Source organism: Erpetoichthys calabaricus, chromosome 12, assembly GCF_900747795.2.
Source record: "Erpetoichthys calabaricus chromosome 12, fErpCal1.3, whole genome shotgun sequence".
Classification (NCBI taxonomy): Eukaryota; Metazoa; Chordata; class Cladistia; order Polypteriformes; family Polypteridae; genus Erpetoichthys; species Erpetoichthys calabaricus.
This window is the reverse complement of record NC_041405.2, coordinates 12,614,408-12,634,726: the sequence shown is the minus strand read 5'-3', so window position 1 is coordinate 12,634,726 and position 20,319 is coordinate 12,614,408. Positions and strand designations below refer to the sequence as shown.

Sequence of the window (20,319 nt, the reverse complement as noted above, 5' to 3'; positions counted from 1 at the left end):
ACTACACTATTGGCACGTAGACTTATTTTGCTCAACTGGAAGAATCCTAACTCTCCTCTTTTAAGTCAGTATATTTGGTTTGGATGTAGAGTAGGAATCCCGGCGCCAGCCCTCCGCAGTCATTATAACATGTATAAGGAATAATAACAAAGAGGTGCAACGTATTTTATTGCTTTTTTATTTACATATATTGTTAATTATGGAATGCTGAGCTAACGAGTGAAAGTTGTACTTTATTAGAATTAATTGAACTCAATAAAATACATTACTTATTAAAACATTCACCCTAAATTTATAATATTCAGTGGTAATGATGGTGAAGACAGATGTATCCATAACATGAACTTACCCAATAACTTAATGTGTATCAAAGCAAATGCATACAAACATAAAATGAGGACTTGATGACTCGGTTTACAACCTAGAAAATAATGGAGGACAATATCCTGTTATTATCCATACTGACAGTTATCTCTTAAAGCGGTGAAATTAACCTGAATACTGATGTAATACAAGCAGAACACCAAAAACTCAACAAATGACTATCAATGGTGTAGTAAGAAGGATGACTTTGGCAAAGAATTCACATACTGGTACAAACTGCATTTATTGTACTCTAAGAGGGAGGTAAGAAAGGGGATTGATTTACCACGAGCTCTGCAGCCATTACGGTCATGTAGCACAAGAGATTCTGTAAAACAAATACATTAAAAAATGAACATTTAACCATTTTTGATTTGCATTCAGGTAGGACTCTTTAATTAATTAATTGAATGATATTAGTGGAAAGAAAAAAAAATCACCATAACAATTAAACAGTAGACCAAACATTATAAAGGTGAATATAAATAAGCAAAACTGTTAATGTTTAGTTACTTTATGAAAAATTGTTAACATGGATACACAAAATAAATACAGTCTAAAAGTTCAAAAAGTATTTAAAATGGAACAGCAAATACACCGGACAGTGTCACATTACAAAGTAATCAGATATGTTATGCAAATTAAGTTTAACGTGCATAAGATCAAATGAAGAAAACTATTTTTGTTTAATACAGAAGTAAAGCTCTCTAATTTATAGTTTAGCTATTTTATTATGAATGTAAAAACTTTGTTGCAAACAGAGATGCTGTATGTAATACTTCCTATTCAAAACCCTTGGAGTTTAATGTGATTCCTGCCCATATTGTATGTGGGCTTTACATGTTCTCCAAGTCTCCACATTGAATTTCTCCGGAGAGTCTGTTTATCTCCCTGCCATGATCTCCAGACATTATGGAACAATTTTGTCGATCTGAAATATTTTTAAAACATTTGCAGTTTGCTTGCATTTTACTTTAATTCTTGACAGTTTGGACTGTCACTTTGTTCATCTCGTCAATTGATCTGTGATTCATTTTTCATCTTTGTTTTTCATCTTCTGTTGTTATGGTGCTGATGAATTAACTAATAAGTTTTGACATGTCACATTATTTAAGACCAAAGGGCTTGCGTTAATTTAATTCCCCCACACTTTTTTTTCTTAATAATGGGAAGATTTTTGATGAAAAGAATGAAAGCAATGTTTTTGTTTAAGAATTACTGGTCCACAATTTCAGGAAGAAAGATTTTGCCATGAAATGAATTCTCCTGATGAATTATCCTTTGCTTACCTTAAAGTTATGATATTTGAGCATAAACCTCTGTAAAATAATAATAAACTTCCAGAGTTACATTCCTTTTTTTTTTTTTTTTTTAAAGATGTCCTTAATGGTTCAATAAGAAGAAGTTAAAATCGGTTACTTAATTTTCTATTTTGTTATAAAGAATTGGCTTATGAAAATACTAATCAGCATATGAAAATACTAATCAGCATATTAAAATACATATTGAGAAGAATGTTAGTATTTTCAAACTCCTGTCATAGTACTCATCACTGTCCAATCTTAAGACCACTGGAAACAAGACTTCTCTGTCAATACACAGGCAAGGAGTGGAATTTAATTATACATTCTTAAAAATGCTAGTTCTTTAATGGCACTTTATGGCTCTTTACTGGGTTGTGGTGTTCCTCGTAGAACTATTTCTTGACAAGTCATCATTTCATTCTAGGAAAAGTTATCTGCAAATGAAGTTAATTTTTTGTGCTTTGATAAACTTACTAATATGTAGAAAAACAAAATCTTTCATGTTTGGCAGACTACCTAGTAAGATGCTAACAGATTGAAAAAACCTGAACTTAGCCTGTGTGATTCATACAATTATGAGTTACTGGTGTTTTACAAATCTGTAACCATCTATTTATGGTTATTTACTGTATGGAGCAGGTTACAGACCTAAATAAATAAATGTTCTTTCTGGAACCTTCATGTTAATGGGTCTTTTGGAAACCATAAATGTAGGCTATTCACTTATGCATCGCTCTGAAGAACCACTATGGAACCTTTATTTTTAAGAGAGTGTACAGCAGCAGTTCATAAAATTGTTAATCTGAAGACCTAAATCAATGTTATGCTGAGACCTGAGAACATGATTGGTATTATCTAATACTTATTTATTAGATATTAATGACTGTGGAGCCATTGGTGGCCAAATAACATTGGCCACAGGGCCATCTTAACAGCTTTATAGGCCCCTGGGCAAAGCAGTGCACTGGGGCCCCTACCTACTCAACCACTCACAGGAATAAAAAAATGTAAATGGTCAATAAAATGAAACATATATATTATTGTATTGGTACTTCCAACAGAATCAGTGTTTGAACATTAAAAAGCATGCTGTACAGCAAAGATTAATCAACACAAACATTTGAACAATATAACATGAGCCTTGATAAACACAAACATTTCAACATATAAATGATACTCAAATGGTAAACCATACAGCATAGGGCCCCTATGCTCGTGGGTCCCCTGGTCAAATGCCCAGTGTGCCCATGTGTTAAGACTGCCCTGAGTGGCCAAATATCTCTGTTATATATATAAAAAAAAAAACAGGGAGACAAGATTTGATCTTCTCAGAAAGACACTTTCACATCCCGCGAGACAAGACTTTGTGCCAAAAGATTTAACCACACCTGGGGCCGGAAATAAAAGACAAAGAGTAGATGACAAAGTAGAATGTCGTAAAGAATTCAAAAACGTTGGCGCTATACACATGCAGAACAGGTTAGAGATAATGGAAGTAGGAAAATTCGAAAGTCTCAAAAAATGATAGTAAAGATCGCATTAGCGCAAAAAAACAGAAAATATTACTCGGTGAAATAACGGAACAGTGAAAAGAGATCAAATAGTGTTTGTGGATGTCTGGGGGAGAAGAGAGACAAGGCAGTGAGACAAAAGGACAGCTGCTGTACAGGCTTTTAAACGTTCGAAGTGCCACACAAGATGCAGATCATGCGACATGGCAGCAGCAGCAATCCAGCAGCTGATCAAGCAAAGAGGAGGTAAAAAAAACAAACTGTATTGGTTTCCCATTGTATCACCGTTTAAGATGGGGTTTCGGAGGAGCAACTGCGTCTGCTTGAGGTGTATTCAGCCCCCCTCTTCACAATGGCGGTAATAATAATAAAAAAAGTCTTGGTTTCCATTAGAGCATATCTCTTAAATATTACTAAAGGAGAAAAGCAGAAAGCAACCATTACTTATCATTCAAAAATGGAACAGATTCTTGAAGTATATAACTGTAAATGCTTAGTGTAAGCTTTAGTAAAGCTGAGAGAAATATGTTCTTTACTCATATATCCAATGCGGTACCAGGATGTAATGATTTCTGAATGGCTAGGTGAAATGGTCTCTTATACTTAGTTGACTCATGGGGTTAGATAAAGAATAAAATAGTCAAAATATAATCATAATAATTATATAATAAGAATTGATGCATTTTTTTAAACCTCATCTTAAATAAAACATTTTAAATAATATTTTCAAATTAATTCCTTGATTAACATAGCATTCCACTAAATGAGTCTGCAAATTGTTCAGCATATTATAGTTTTTATGCTTAAATGACTCTTATGTACTGTTCATATTATATATGGATCATAAGACAAATCTTGATGAGTAATTAGGCAAACAGTTCAGTCTGAAATGCTCCCAGTTGACACTGTGCTGAATATGGAGTGCTTCACTCTTACAAATAAAAGGTCACAGAGTGGTTCTTCATGATGCCACAGGGGAACTGTTTTTGGTTCTCAAAAAACCTATTCACAAGAAACTTCCAGAAAAAATGTCATTTATTTAGATCCATAAATAACAATGATAACATATCTAGTACTCCTACTGCCAATAAAAACACAGGCTAAGCTCAGGTTTTCCCAAGTTGTTAGCATCCAGCTAGGTAGCATACTGTACTTTAAGATTTTTGTTTTGTTAATTTATTGTTATCCTTTTAAAAGCTCATATAACCAAAAATTCATAAAAAAAAAAATCTTCCCTGAATTAAACGATTCTTTGTCAAGCAATGTGTCTGAAACCACACAACCCAGAACTAATTATTATTTTGAAGAGAGTTTTGTAGAGCCTGTCTAAATCTTTTAATATCTTCTCATGAAGTTTTCAATAGTCCAACAAACATATTTTTTAAACAACCAGTAAACGGAAATTAATAAAAACACTTTGCACCTAAGTTAAGAGTAAGATTGAATGTGTACTGTAATGGAGAACATGTGATGTGGCTCAGACTAGTTGTCCATGGCCACTGAAACTGCATTTAGCATACAAAAATGCAATGTCATTATACAGTGGAACCTCGGGTCATGACCGTAATTCGTTCCAAAACTCTGGTCGCAATCCGATTTGGTTGTGACCTGAAGCAATTTCCCCCAATAGAATTGTATGCAAATACAATTAATCCGTTCCGGACCATACGAGCTGAATGTAAAATTTTTTTTAAAGATTTTTAAGCACAAAAATAGTCAATTATACCATAGAATGCACAGTGTAATAGTAAACTAAATGTAAAAACATTGAATAACACTGAGAAAACCTTGAACAGAGAAAACTAACATTGCAGGAGTTCACGCTAATAGCCTTACGAACCGATCACTGTAAACACTTTATTTTAATTAGTTATAAGCACAGGGAAAAAAAAAGGAACATTTGAACAAATCCGAAATTTATACAAAAACTAACCATAAACAACCAAGAAAACTAACCTTGCATGAGTCTGCATGGAGTTCTGGCATGAAGGAAGTGAGGAGGAACTGGGTGGAGAGGAGATTACAGTTTTGAGGTAAAGTCCCTCTGCGCGATGCATGTCTGACTGAGAACAATGTACTGTACAGGTACAGGGAGAGGCTGAACACGTGTGGAAATCACCGGCAAGTACTAACCGGAAGGGAAACGAAATAGAGCACAAAGAGTTCACAGCGAATGCACAGGAAGAGACTGAACACGTGCGGAAATCATCGGCGCGTATGAACCGGAAGGGAAACTGGCTTGTTCGTCACCCGAGTGTGTGGTCGTGAACAGATGCAAAAGTTTGGCTAACTTTCTGGTCGTAACCCAATTTGTATGTGTTCCGAAACATTCGTGACCCGAGGTTCCACTGTACATATATAGACACACACACACACACACACACCCCATTATTGCATACAAAAAAGCAATTTCATTATATATATATACATGTATATATACACACACACCATTTTATTGGCTCAAACCTCACAACACCAGGAAAATCATCACATCCTTTTGCTGCATCCATCATTTTACTTTCCACATTTCAAGCTCTGTGGCCTCAATTGTTTCAATAAGGGTGATAGCACTGTTCTAGGGAATGTTTAATATATTATCATTCAGTAGAAATTAAAGCTCTCTATGATGTTTCAACAGCCTTGTTTATAGGCTACTTGCGGAACTTGTTATGGAGGTAAAATTTAGAAGTTCTTTCTGGGACCTTCCTGTTGATGGTTCCTTTCAGAAATAAAAATTAATCTCCTATATCATTTTTCTGAAGATCAATTTTTACACCTTAATTTGTAACTGTCTAGTGTGTGGTATATCACCCACCACAGAACTGGATAAACTTTAACTGTACTACTCTATCATGTGGTGACCCATTACAAAAATGTCCCAAACTATTTAAGAAACACTGGATTACAGAATATGTATGTCATAATTGTCACAGATATAGAATTCCTGTGTAACTCTTACATGTGATAATCATGTTATTTATACTTCATATATATATATGATACATCTTAAACTTGTACATTGGAAAAAAAACCTTTCCAGATAAAAATGATTTTAAATATACCAGAGATCTGGATCCTAACTGTGAACAATGTCATGTAGCTCTTGTCTAGGTCATCTTCTAAATTAAGATCTTTTTGGGAAAAGATGTGCAGTTATCTATCCATAGATTTACATTAATTACAAATTCTTCACAACCGTTTTTGGAGTAATTTCAAGTGAGATTAGACTTTAAGAAATAAACTCTCCATTATTTTCTTACCCTATGCTGTTAAATAATGACTAATTTTGCTCCTTTGGTAGAATGGCTCCTCAATAACTCGATGAGAAAAAGAATGTATACAAGTATGCGTGTGATTGACTATAGGGCCCTGTCCAGGTTTAATTCTTGTTTTGTTCCTGATGCTGATAGGGTTTGCTCCAGCCCTACTGTTACACTAAGGCAGAGTATGGATTGAGAATGTTTTAATGTAGCCTTGAAAAAATAAAGACTTTTGTAGAGGATAATCAAGTGACATTCCTAGCTTAAGAAGCTCTTCAGGTTTGTACTGTATGTGTTAATGAAAGAGTTCTTACAATTAAGTGTTTAATGGTTCCTGTCTTGTTTTCATTGCTATCATTCTTTCTTTCTTATTAAGATGAACTTTCAAATACCCTTTCAGTCGTTTAGAGGAGGTAAAAAATAATACGAGGGAAGTTCAAAAAGTTTCCCCACTTTTATATTTTCATAATAGTAATTGGGCATTAAAAGGTTGGTACGACTCTGAGAAAATTGCATCACAAATGAAGGTGACTGTGTAGAAAAGTGATGTCATTTACTTTTGAAATTCTTAACAAATAGAGTTAAGAAAAACTGCGGAAACTTTTTGACCGCCCCTCGTAATAAAAATAAAACAGAGGAATATATGCCTTTAGATGATACTGTACCTGTTACTTTGAGGTTGATTGCTCCAGTTTCTTGATGCCAGTCACTGAAGACTGTACAAACGTATATCCCAGAATCTGATTTTTGAACATTTGCAATCTCTAGGCAAAATTTGTCATTTTCTGCACTTTGTCTAAAGCGCAAAGTGTGCTCTGGATTCTTTTCTTCATGAATAATCCACTCATTTATAAGTAAGATGTCATCTTTCACCCATCGAATCCAAGTTACTTCGGAACTACTTTCCTTCTTCATATGACAGCAAAGACGAACAGTTCTGTTCACTTCTGTCTTTTGGACGTTTGGCTGGCATAAAACTGTCAAGCCACCTTGCAAAAATTAAAATTCGTTTTATAGGATAAGTAAAAAGAGCGCGAACATTTTGACTTACAGTATGTGAAAAATCAATCAAAATCTTACCATGCTGAGAACTTTGCGCAAGATGCCAAAGAAAAAACAACATGTAAAGCATTTTCATAATTTTCTGTAAATAAAAGGAACACGTTAAAACACTAACTGTAACCAGGCAATACAATTCAATAAAAAGAGACATAAGATTTCTTACTTGTGCTTTGGCTCAATAAATGCAACAACTGGACATTGTAAGGCAGCATAAAACGTTTCTTAAAAATTATGTGACAGACATAGCGAAACTGTAATCTCCGATTACAAACAAAAACAAACATACACAAATAGACATTTCAATCAGTCCATCCATTTTCTGAACTTCTCCTTCAGACTTTCTTATATGCCACTTCCCATTTAAATTCGAGGGGAGCCGGAGATAATCCCGGAGCAAAATTCCGGTCTCTGTATATCAAATAGATAAATAAACAAATGACTCTCAGCAGGTAATAATGTAAAACAAACTGCCTAGCTTTGTATCGACTATACGAATGTTCCTTAAAATATACACTGCAAATTGTAGAACGGTCATACAGTCACATGGAGACACCTAAGGCTAAAAACTGTAAATATTTGAAGAGCATGCGATTGCTGCTCAGCAGACACCCTTTGAAAGCTATAAGACGCCATTGTTCAATATATACATAAGAATTACTTTAATTTCACATTCATTAATTTAACCTATTTTCTAACACATTCAATTTCAGAGTAAGTGATTTAAGGCATTTACATAATTGCACTCATTCAAACGGGTCAACCTACTTTTGCCGTTCATGTCTCCTTTTTTTCGTTTATTTCATGTATCGCACTAAATGAGTTTAATGAATACTTGTGTATCAGGCTGTGCCTCATTAGATTTATGAGAAACGAACTAGTCACAACTAAGGAGTAGTATAAGAGAGCAGTAGGAAAAGAGACCGAGTTAGCGAAGAACCTGCTGTACAGATGCGATGTGATAGGCCTACAAACTCAGGCTTTATGGCCGTGTTTGGGAGCATTTCCAACGACTCCAGTTACAGCTTTACAAGTGGAGGCAGGGGAGCTGCCTCTTGAAATGAGAAGAATCCAATTAGACCTAAACCTATGGGCAAGACTGAAGTGCCAGAGAAAATTTCTTTTGAGTAGAAAAATATTAAATTATAGTTGAGAGTATGATTCTCAAAAAAGGTTCGGCTAATTAGCTGATTCTCTAAAATTATTAACTAAAAGTCTGATAACATATCTCCTTTTATTCAAGCAATGGTTCCTCCTTGGCTCCTAAGAGATCCTGCTATGGATGATACCCTATTGGAACAGAAGGGAGAAATGAATATTAACATATTGGGGGAGTGGGCAGGATAGGTGGGCAAGATATGCTCAAATACTTACAGATGGATGAAAACATCAGTGAGTACGGGAGCAGGTTTCTATGTTATTTTGGAGAAGGATAATGAAAAAAGGGGGGGGGGGGGGCTTTCAAATGATTTAATAACCTACACGATGGAACTTCGGGCGTTAATTTTAGCACTGGAAAGGACAGAAGAAGTAAAGCCGCCTTGGATAATGTTCAGATTCACACTCGGCATTAAAGGAAAAAGACAACCACGATTACAAGGAATTAATAAAATTCCTTTGAAATACAGGTAACTAGAGTGGAGAAAAAGAATTTAGCATATTAAATGGAATGAGGAATTCTCACTCCGTACAGCAGATGGCGGTAATAAACCAAGAGGATCTAAACTGCTACAGAAAAGAAGGAGCAGCAGCGCTTGCTGCCTGGTAATCTGGTTAAGATACAACCTTTGATGGATGATACCTTAGAGGGAGAGCATGAATGCATTTAATTTTTTTTTTTCTTCTTTTTAGTTTGTCTTATGTTGCTTTATTATATTGGTATTATACTGTTTTTTTCTCATTTTAAATATTGTTTTGAGCTCATTATTTGATATTTTATTGCCTGTGATATTGTATTCTAATCCTTTATGGTTACGTTAATGTTAGATTGTGTTCTGGGAAACGGTGACATTTACTTAATTTCTTTAATTTTCCACATACGTATATTTTAATCACTTGTATTTAGTATTGTCACTATGTTGATTGATGTTTGTATATATAAATAATATGGATTTTTTTTTCACTCAATTATATTCCAATTATATTGGAAATCATCTCAACTGATGACAGACATCCATTACATGTAGAACTAAACTTCAGTAAATCAGGAAGGATAGTTGCTTTGAAAACCCACACAAATCGCTCCAGAAACTCCTTTCTTCCTAGTGCCATACGACTTTTCAATAAGAAATATCGGAGATAATGTTTAAGGTTTTGATATATATCCTGTTACCTTTTTTTTTTTTTTTTTTTTGGTATAGATATGTTTTATCTAACTGCCTTACCTTAACCTTTCTTATTTCTATTTGTATGTTTTATTTCATTCTGTCTGTTACTTGTTATTAGATGCAACTGAGAAGGCAAATTTCATGTTTTCCTGTGTAAACATGACTAAATAAAGAAACCTAACCTAAACCTAACCTAACCTATATTGCTTGTTTTGAGCAGGTAACAAACTCCTTCAGCTTTTTACAATACCATATAACGGTGCTTCCCAAACTCAGTCCTTGTTCCAACCGATTTCTGTTTTTAATTGGATTCCTAGCCCAATTAAGTGGGCTATTTTGCTGTGTTTTGGAGTCAATGGAGAGATAACAAAACTAAATTTGGGATTTTTTCAAATTTATTATTTAAATAATATTGATTATTAAAATGTAGTAAGCACTTAAGGCGACATTTTTTTAAAACAATTTTCAGCCTGATTTTCATTCTGCTTTTCGGTGTTCTGTAACTTATTATCTACTAATCAGTGGGTCTGATGTTAGTTATTGCAGCCTTTCATCATTCAGTGTCGTTTACCTGCCGCTTTCAGTTCTGTTGGTTTAATTCTCATTATTAGGATACAAATGAAGGGTGAAAACTGGGGGAAAAAAATAACAAAACGATAGGACAACAACAATGGAGAGTTAAGCCTTTAAAGCAAAAGTAGAAATATCTCTAAATGTCTTATAAATGTATAAATCCTACTGCTGTGCTTTTCTAAAGGCAGAAGGGGGGGGGGGGGGGGGGGGGGACACCATCAACATAAATGAGATCAATTATTATCACTAATTGTGAATTTGGCTGGAATAAAAACCTGCAGCCACAGTGGGTCTTCAGGACCGATTTTGAGAACCACTGCCATATAGCATGGCCCTTCAAACACAGTGAAACAGAATTCAATATGGATCAACTCTAAAACGTTTACTTTAGCGAAATTATTCACTGAATTTTACTGTACGCAATTAGTGAGTTTTAAAATACAGTATGATTAGTCTGGTTGACAACTCCTGTATTGAAATTAAATCTTTCATAAACGCATCTGGAGTCAGTACTTGCAGAAAAAGATCTTCTTCGTTGCGATTGGTTGGCGCCCTGTCCAGGAAATGCTGGTGCCTTGCGCCCGATGCTTCCTCACGACCCTGTTAGGCAGGGTTAGAGAAAGGACGAATGGATTTATTGCCCTGAATGTGCAAATCACAAGCGTTGTCCAGGATTGCCCAAGATTTACATAAGTTCCAAGTCGGATAGCTCTACAATATTTATAATGACTAGTCTGTAACTTTTACCCACTGCTGAAGTGTCATTGGCGTCGCCCGAATCTCGATACCACTGTTTCATACGTTAAGGTATCTCGGGGCACGTTCACTTGTTAGTGCGCATTCCACGTACAGTTGCCTCTGGGTTGTTTTCTCTTTTTGGTTTCTCCCAGGGGTGTAGCCGGAGCGTCCAAGATGGGATGGATGTTTTTTTTTTTTTTTTTACCCGTCGTTTTCCGCTATATGAGTGTTATATTTCACTGGCCGTAGGTTTTCTTGTGAAAAGGTTAAAATAGACATACAAGATAGATATTGAAACGGGGACATTTATTTTGGTTATATTCAGTCACTCTGCGGGGATTCAGCCAGAAACCGATTCAAACGCTCTATGATGCTGTTTTTCCGTTATTTGTGCCGAGAGTGCGTTAGCATCGGTACTTTATACGAATGTAGCATTTTTGGTTTAAATCCCACACCTGAACTTTGTCTATGCTGGAGGTTTCAAACAAAGTTCCTGGAGGGCAGCAGGTTTCCGGACACTTTTTCTTAATTAGTAAACAACTCGCTGTGTTACGCCAAATCATTGAAACGGGGGTTTATTTTGTATATTCAGTGAACTAAATAAATAAGCACTATCACATAACTGTAAAATAGAACTTGATATTTGATAATACCAAAAATTATACTAAAGCAGGAGCATCAGCAAAAAAAAAAAAAAAAAAAAAGATAAGTCAGCTTTGTTCCATGTCTTTCAATATTTCCCCATGGTTGGACGGTAGTCTCATTAAAGATGGATGTTTCCCTGAGTTCACAGATTATCTGTTGTTTCTAAACCACTACATAGGTGACCATAGTAGAGAATAGCCCCCACTACTGACTTTAGTAAATGTCTACTTTATTGGACAGAAAATGAGCAGTGGACATCAAATATGTCTGAGACCAATCTGTCTGGCTTTTCATTCTTGGCTGTTTTCAGTGCAGCTTGATGACATCTTTTGTGGTCATCCTCGCCTCTAACTTCCGACATGGGGGGTATTTTCCGTACGTCGCTTAAATCATCCGAGATCAGATGCCTTATCTTGGACGAGTTAATGCCGGTAAAACTCATCCGGGATAAGTCGGTTTTTCAAACGCAGCCGTGTAGTAGATTAGTCGAGCTGGATCTAATCATCCGAGATGAATTCGCGCGCCCGCGCTGATTGAAAAGCCCATTTATATTGAGTCTAGAAAACATGATCAGCAAGTCTTTGATTGGCTGTAATAAAATGACGAAAGAACAGGCGCATTTTTTTTCACACAAGCGGAGGAAGACCTTTTATTCGAAGGACATGAAGAATTTAAAGATTTAATATGCACAAGGGGTAACACTGCAAAAGCAGCCCAAACCAGAAAAGATGGCTGGAAAAAAGTGGCAGACAAATTAAACGCTAAGTAGTGTGCATTGTACTTACTGAATGCAGCGTTTCATTTCATATGTGTCAGAGTAATTAGATACTTTATTAATCCCAAGGGGAAATTCACATTTAATATATTAAATATGCATGTAAATGCATATTTTAATATGTCATAATTCCAGATCAAACGTCAGCACAAGGAGAAGGGAACAGATTAAAGTGAAGTACAAGAATATACTTCAAACTGGTAAATATTGGTATATAACTATTTAAAGAATTGTTGACATAAAGAATAAAATATAATATAAAAAACATTAATTCTAAAGCTAATAACGCAGACAAGCAAAAAACAGGTGGAGGTCCACGCGGTCCAGACCTAACCCCTACAGAAGAGTTGGCTCTCCAGCAAAATGCCCATCGCCCTGTTTCTGAGGGCATTCCAGGGGGAAGCTCCTCCTCAGAACCAGTGGCTGGATGCAGTGGTCACTTCATTTCAGGTAAAGGATGGTCATTGCATATATTTGTCATCGATGTGTGCCATAGGTATGTTCCATATAGCCCTTTTTTTTTTTTTTGTTGGGTCGGTTGCAGGGAATGTCATATCCCTAGAACCTGTGTCTGACCAACGAGATATTGGCAAAGGTCAAATACTTGATGAAGACACTGTGTCTGATTATTCGGATCTGCGTACAATCCAGTGCCCCAATCACATTTGGAAATCCTGGGTAATGAGAATGTTAGGCTGATTGAGATTCTTTATGGTACTGTGGGTGTTTTTACCTGTGTGTTACCTACCTGCAATGGCATGAAACGCCTCTTTTATTGTCTGCACACGCAGGTGTCCAGGAAACACAATGAAAACCTGAAGGAAATATTTCAGAGCCAAACAGACTTTACGAATTGCCTGACAAACTGCACTTTTAGACAGATTTTCTGCATCGCCTACAGTATATAAAAAAAGTGTCGCATGCAAAAAAACTCAAAGCAATGCCTACTGTTTGTGTGGTTGTGAGAGCCCGACTTCGCAGAGTTTGACTTAATTAATAATTTTTTGAGGTACAATATTCCCCCCTCAGCTATAGCGGTATCTTTCAAAAAGAATTTCCTCCGAGAGCAATAAAAGATCTTGCCGATTGCGCAAAACCCACATGAAATTCTCTTCTTATAATTTGCGCACCAATATCAATTGGTTGCTCATTCATGAACAGTGAAGTCATTACTGAATGAATTCCACGTACGGACACTGATTAAGTGTGTGAGCTAATCCTTGTTTACATTGAACAAACCTGCTCCGAGCAGGTTTTCAGGATTCGGATGTGTTGCTAGGGAGACCTGGGGACCCGGGTTCGCTTCCCGGGTCCTCCCTGCGTGGAGTTTGCATGTTCTCCCCGTGTCTCCGTGGGTTTCCTCCGGGCGCTTCGGTTTCCTCCCACAGTCCAAAGACATGCAGGTTATGTGGATTGGCGATTCTAAATTGGCCCTAGTGTGTGCCTGGTGTGTTTGTGTGTGTCCTGCGGTGGGTTGGCACCCTGCCCGGGATTGGTTCTTGCCTTGTGCCCTGTGCTGGCTGGGATTGGCTCCAGCAGACCCCCGTGACCCTGTGTTCGGATTCAGCGGGTTGGAAAATGGATGGATGGATGGATGTGTTGCTATGACAGCACATCCAGCAAGAGTTTCGAAAAACCGACAGATCCAGGATCAGGCCAAATCGTCAACAATTACATCCGGCTAAACGAGTAATCCGCGTACGAAAAATACCCCCATGTTATGCAACTTAAACAAACAGAGAACTGATTAATATCCTCGTGAGGCATCCTGTCATTTTCACTTGTAAAGAGTGCACAGCAGATACAAAAGGCACCATCACGTTTTGTGCTGTACACCAACCGGGTATCATATTTTCAAACCAACTGAATTTGAACGACCATTATGTTTACCAACTAACGTTGTCTAACAGATGTCTTTTTGTTTCTGTGCTATGATTGCTCAGCAAATGGTACTTCTGACCATCTGATATGCAGCGTGTTGTGTTCTTTGATTAACGTCTACTGTTTTTTTTTTTTTTTGGTATAAATAAATACAATTCTAAATCCCCAGTCATTTCCTCACTTTCATTTGGTTTGCATAGCTGAGGTGGTGCAAATAAATGCAGGCACAAACTGTCATCAGTGAAGCTGCCTGTAATAGATGAGTTGGTAAGTGTATAGTTTGAGCTGATAAAAATGTAGGCATCAACTGTAACAGCAGCTTATTTCAGAACATTATTAAACCTGTCCATAGGTCTAAACCTTTTAGGCCAGGAGGAACTCAGGGTGTCCCTGGATGATTTTGAGATTCATTAATGTCTGAAGATATGACTGAGCATCAAGTTCATATGTTACCACTCAAATTCCTGCAATGTTCTTGTTGATTCAAAATATAAATATAACAGCATTGTTGCAATATAATGCTAATCTCAAATAATAACTTCTAATTGAGATTAACTTGATTATTCAACTCTCTCTGTCAATAGCAGTGCCACAGCTGGCCAGTCTAACTCATATGGCATGTCACTTGTGTTAAAGTGGGAAAAGGAGATAAAGCAGTAATGAAACCAACCGTCCCATGCAAAACTGCAGACCTGAATACAAATGAATCATGAACTTTTGAAAAACTGCAACATTAAAATATTTTTTTTAGTAAAAGGTGTATATAGGAAAGCTACATTAGCATTTTATTCAGTTTTAATAATGCACTTTTAAATTTACATTTGCCTTTCCAAAATGGCTCTATTTTTTAAAGGCTGTTAATATTTCATATTTGGATTTTTCTAGACGGCATATGTCAGAATAGTTTGCTCAATACCAGCGCGATTTGTTTCAAAACGTGTATTCCCACGCTGGTTTTGATCACTCAATTACTTTTTCATTTTTATTTCACTTTGGCACAAATATCTTTAGCTCTTGCCAGTCGCGATTACCATCTTAATTTAGCAAACCTGACTCAGTTTTTTCTGAATCGCAAGGAGCAAACAACTTGATTTTAGCGACTGACAAAGTCACAACAGTAGAGCAAAATATTAGTAGATGTTACATGTTTCCTGGATAAGGCGGAATACCTGCTATGCATTCTGGGAAACGTTAACGTTTTCTGTCCTCGCTCCTTTCGCCCCATTTTGAACTGCTTGTTTACAGGGCGGTACGGTGGCGCAGTGCAGTGCTGCTACACTGCAATAAAGACACCAGACTCGCGTCCCGCGCTTGCATGTTCTCCCTGTGTCTCCGTGGGTTTGCTCCGGTTTCCTCCCACAGTGTGAGTTTGCACTGCATGGACTGTCGCCTCATCCAGAGTTTGTTCCTTGTCTCGTGCCCTAAGCTTGGATCCAGCAGACCCATACAACCCTATTCAGGACAAAGCCGGTTAGAAAATGACTGGCTGACTGATTGCTACAAAAGTAAAATCAGTAACACCAGTTTCACGGCGGCCAGACATTTTTTTCTGCAGTGTGTAGCCGATTTAATTTACGTATTTAATTTATGTACTTTGTACTTTTTTTGAAATTCTGCTCCCTGCTACGGCCAAGTTCTTCCTTACCATAATTTATTTGCACACGTGTGCTGCAAGTGTTATCTTTTTTCCGTTTAGATTTGAATCTACAAGGTAGACTTCAGTTTTTTTCGTTAGGGTAACAGAGTAAAACTCATTATTTGCTATCGAGAAACCGGCCCTCAATCGTTTGAAAGGTGGCTTTCAAGGAGAGGCTAATGGCGTTGCTGCACCTGTTGTGGGATGCACGTTGTACCGTTATCTTACCACAAAGTTATCACAATACATAAATTTTCAAAAACATTGTATCCCGCTCACATCCATGCGCATGCCTGGTACAATCTTAATGATGCTTGTATTCAAAGCAAATGTCTTTACAATCAATTAATCAGTAAGTAAATAAATAAATTAAATTAATAAATAAAATAAAACCACAGAAGCACTCAAACAGAATCTGGAATGAAAAATAAAGTGACGTATTGAGTTTCAGACTCATTGGCGTCGTGATCTTTTGCTCCCAGCCCCTGACAATTTTTCGAGAATGTTCAGGAATATTGGTAAGCCTGTAATGTTTTTGTTTATCCTATTTGATTCAGCCCCGGATTATTTTGTGTGGTCGATAGAGGATCGCGAAACCATAAGAGGGACTCAACCCCGCTCTTCAATTTTATTTCTTGGATAGACAATCTTTGAAAATGATTTTTTTAATCAGAGTCACAAAGGGGAGTTAGACCCTGATCTCGGTTCGGTTATTCCTAACGACACCCCAGTGCAAACCTTCAATGCGTTTCACTTGTATAAAGGTCGCAACGCACTACATTTGTGTCAAATCTAATTTTATAGACTATTCCCGAATCGTCCAGTTACGGCTGAGATTTTACAAAACAGAATGCGCCAGTCGTTCTTTCGATTTCAAAAATGTTTTTCAGATAAGCGGTTAGGACCAGGCACTGGTACAGTAAGTTGCTGTACACACCACACGACGAACCACCTCGGGGTCCCAAAGTAGGACTCGAGCGCAGCCGTGTATCAGGTTCAGTTTATTTTTACAGTGAATGCCAACCCTACCTCCAACCCCCGAGTTCTTCCTGCAATTTGGAGAACATGCTGGAATGCAGGTTAACGTCATAACTGCAGGATAAGGACAATGCTGAAGGTCCAAACAGAGCGGAATCACTTCTGTCATTTACGGTATTGTATAATCGGCAACCTTTCGATTGCTGGCGCAGATCTGTTGCCTCGGAGCCAGCACTTTTTAAATTTTTTTTTTATTAATAAGAAACTGTAAATCTAAATAAATTAAAATAAACTTTCATATCAAGCTGACTATGAAATATTGTAGTCAGGCAGCATACTGATTACATTTAAGGAATCTATTCTGAACACTAAGTCATCCGATCTGGCTTTAAAAGTTCTTCATTTTCCCTATTTCTGTAGATTGTCGAACCATCTGGCATTTGTAAGAATACCAAAGACAAAACTTATAAACGGATGCCGTTTCGACTTTCTTCTAGTCATTATACCCTAGTCCAGTGGTTCCCAAAGTTGACTGGGCTCCGACCCACCTAACAAAAACTGCCAAATTCGGGACCCATCTCTTAGCCGTCTTAAAAAGGGGGCATAAAATATTGGTAACGCTCAGATTCCCTAGCAGCGAGTCGCGGAAATGGTGTCTTATTTGTTCGGGCTGTTTATTTTGTTTAAAGTATTTTTTTCATTTGACATTAATTTGTTATCATCACAGACAACATATATTGTACTTTAGCTCACAAACAGTCACTATGGAAATTTAAGCGTCACCAATATGAATGAAGGACTTTTCAAATAAGAAAAAAAACAACTTTAAGTTACAATTTTTTATTACTTAAATACTTACAAGGACTGTTATTTCAATGAGAAGGGTGTATTTGTTTCCTATTTTTTGTCATTACAGCTTTAGCATCAACTTCAATTTTAGTTACTTTTAATCGCAGTGAGTTTGATAGGTCCAATTTATTTCGGTATTTAGTTTTAATGCTGATCATAGCCGAAAATCCGGCCTCACATAGATATGAGGTACTGAAGGGGAGGAGGACTTTTATAGCTTCATCAAACAGGCAAGGATAGTTCCCAGCAACTGAGAGCCAGAATTTCGTTAACTGCTTGCGATTGAAACTATTTTTCAGTGACGTATCTTTTGATAAATCAATGAGTTCTTCACTTGCTTTTGTTGACATACTACTTGGTAGGCGGTCTTGAAATGGGTTACAAATCCAATTCAACGAGTCGAGCTTTTTCATCTCTTCCCCGAAATAGGCATCAAAGTTATTTTTTAACAATGATAAATGAGTGGAAATTGCAGACAGTATGTTCGTCTTTGGCTGCAGTTGGTTTTCTATAATAAAAGTTTCAAGAGTTTCAAAACAATCATACTTGCCATCCTCAATACAACTTTTCCACAACATAAGCTTTTTCATAAACGCTCGAATTCTATCGTGAACTGCAAAAATGTCTGATTCGTTTGAACCTTGCAAATACAAATTGAGTTCTTTTAATTTCGAAAAAATATCCGCCAAGTATGTGAGCTTGAGAATGAATTCTTTGTCCAGTAGAGATTCAATATATTCAGTTTTTCCTTCCAAGTAAATTGTAACTTCATTGCGTAATTCCACTAATCGTGTCAGTACTTTCCCCCTGGATAACCAACGTACCTCCGTATGCAGAAGAAGAGATGTATGAAGACTACCCATTTCTTCACACAGCTTTTGAAATAAACGTGCTTGTAAGGGTTTTGTTTTAATATAATTTACAATTTTCACAGCTGTATTTAGTACTGTTTTGAAATCAGTAGGTAATACTTTTGAAACCAGTGCTTCTCTGTGAAGGCTACAGTGTGTCCACAAAGCACAGGGGCTTTATTTAAGAACTCTTGTAACGACACTGCTATTTTTCCCGCACATAGCCCGCGCACCGTCAGTGCATATACCGAAACAGTTCTTCCACTGTAAACCTTTCTCTTTTATATAGGAATCAATTACACTGAAAATTTCCTCGGCCGTTCCACGACTAATTGGCTTGCAGAACAAGATATCTTCATGCATGTCGTTTTGCCATATATAACGCACAAAAACAAGTAGTTGAGATAGGCCTTGCACGTCAGTAGACTCATCTAGTTGTAGCGTATAATATTTACTACAAACTACCCTCCGGATTAATTCGTCCTCTGCCCATTCAGCCATATCGTCGATTCGTCGTGCAACAGTATTATTGGACAGTGGTATGCGCTTGATTTCCTTTACTTCTTTTTCCCCAAACATCGCTCCAACAGCATCTTTAATCGATGGTAACACTAAATCTTCGCCAATGGTATGAGGCTTTCCTGCTCTGGCGATCCTTAAGCTAATGAGGTACGAGGCATATACAGCATTTTCATTAATATTAATGAAATGTGAAACAATATTTTTTGAAGATTTCATATCCAACAATTTTCTTTGAAAAAAATCTACTGGCTTATTCGTAAAATGGGAATGCTTCGTTTCTATATGACGCGTCAACTTACTTGGGCGCATACTTTCGTTCGCTAATATTTCGTAGCAAATCACGCATTGAGGACGCGGATCAATCGTATCATGATTCCAAGTGAATCCTAGCTTTAGATATTCAGGGTCATATTTTCTTACAACTTTCCGTCGTTTCGATTCATGCGAATTCGTTGAGGGAGCTTGGAAGTCAGCCTCAGTGCCACTTTTGTCATTTATAAGAACATCTTCTGTCTTTTCATCACAATCAACCGGCGGCGGCGACGTAGTTTTTGCTATCCGTTTCAACCACTTTTCCATTATTATATTCAAACGTTAATAATTGTTTTTAAAAAGATTATAAGGGCGTACGCTAACGAACACAACACAACGCGATAAAGAATGTCACAAAAACAAAAGACGTCCGGCTGTTAGCCCGATCGGTCGGAATATAGTCTTATGTTTCAGGGCCCACTCAATATTTGCTCGCGACCCACCAGTGGGTCGCGACCCATAGTTTGGGAAATGCTGCCCTAGTCATTTGTGAGAGCCCACAATATCCCTAAGAAGCTGTGTTAAGAAATTCCCCATCTACTGCAAGTGTTATAATCAATAATGGCAAAAAATGGAAACTATTTTATTAATAAAATATCTAAAATTCCAAGATTTTTTCCATAAAAAACTTACATTTACAGCTGTTTAATGATCCCATGATATCTTTCATTGTATTGTCTCCATGGTGTAATATCACTTTATCCTTTTGTTACATATGCAGTAAAGTCACACATG

The 20,319-nt window shown here is 36.9% G+C and overlaps 1 protein-coding gene across 1 annotated transcript; it reads right to left on the bottom strand.

Moving 5' to 3' along the window:
* Positions 1 to 545: 545 nt before the first annotated feature.
* Positions 546 to 19,851, bottom strand: LOC127529856 (uncharacterized). The gene is made up of 4 exons (XM_051934905.1): positions 19,693 to 19,851; positions 7,519 to 7,582; positions 7,104 to 7,427; positions 546 to 691 (listed from the first exon to the last, which is right to left on the bottom strand). Exons 1-4 carry the CDS (start codon positions 19,849 to 19,851, stop codon positions 546 to 548), a joined length of 693 nt encoding a protein of 230 aa, XP_051790865.1.
* Positions 19,852 to 20,319: the final 468 nt, after the last annotated feature.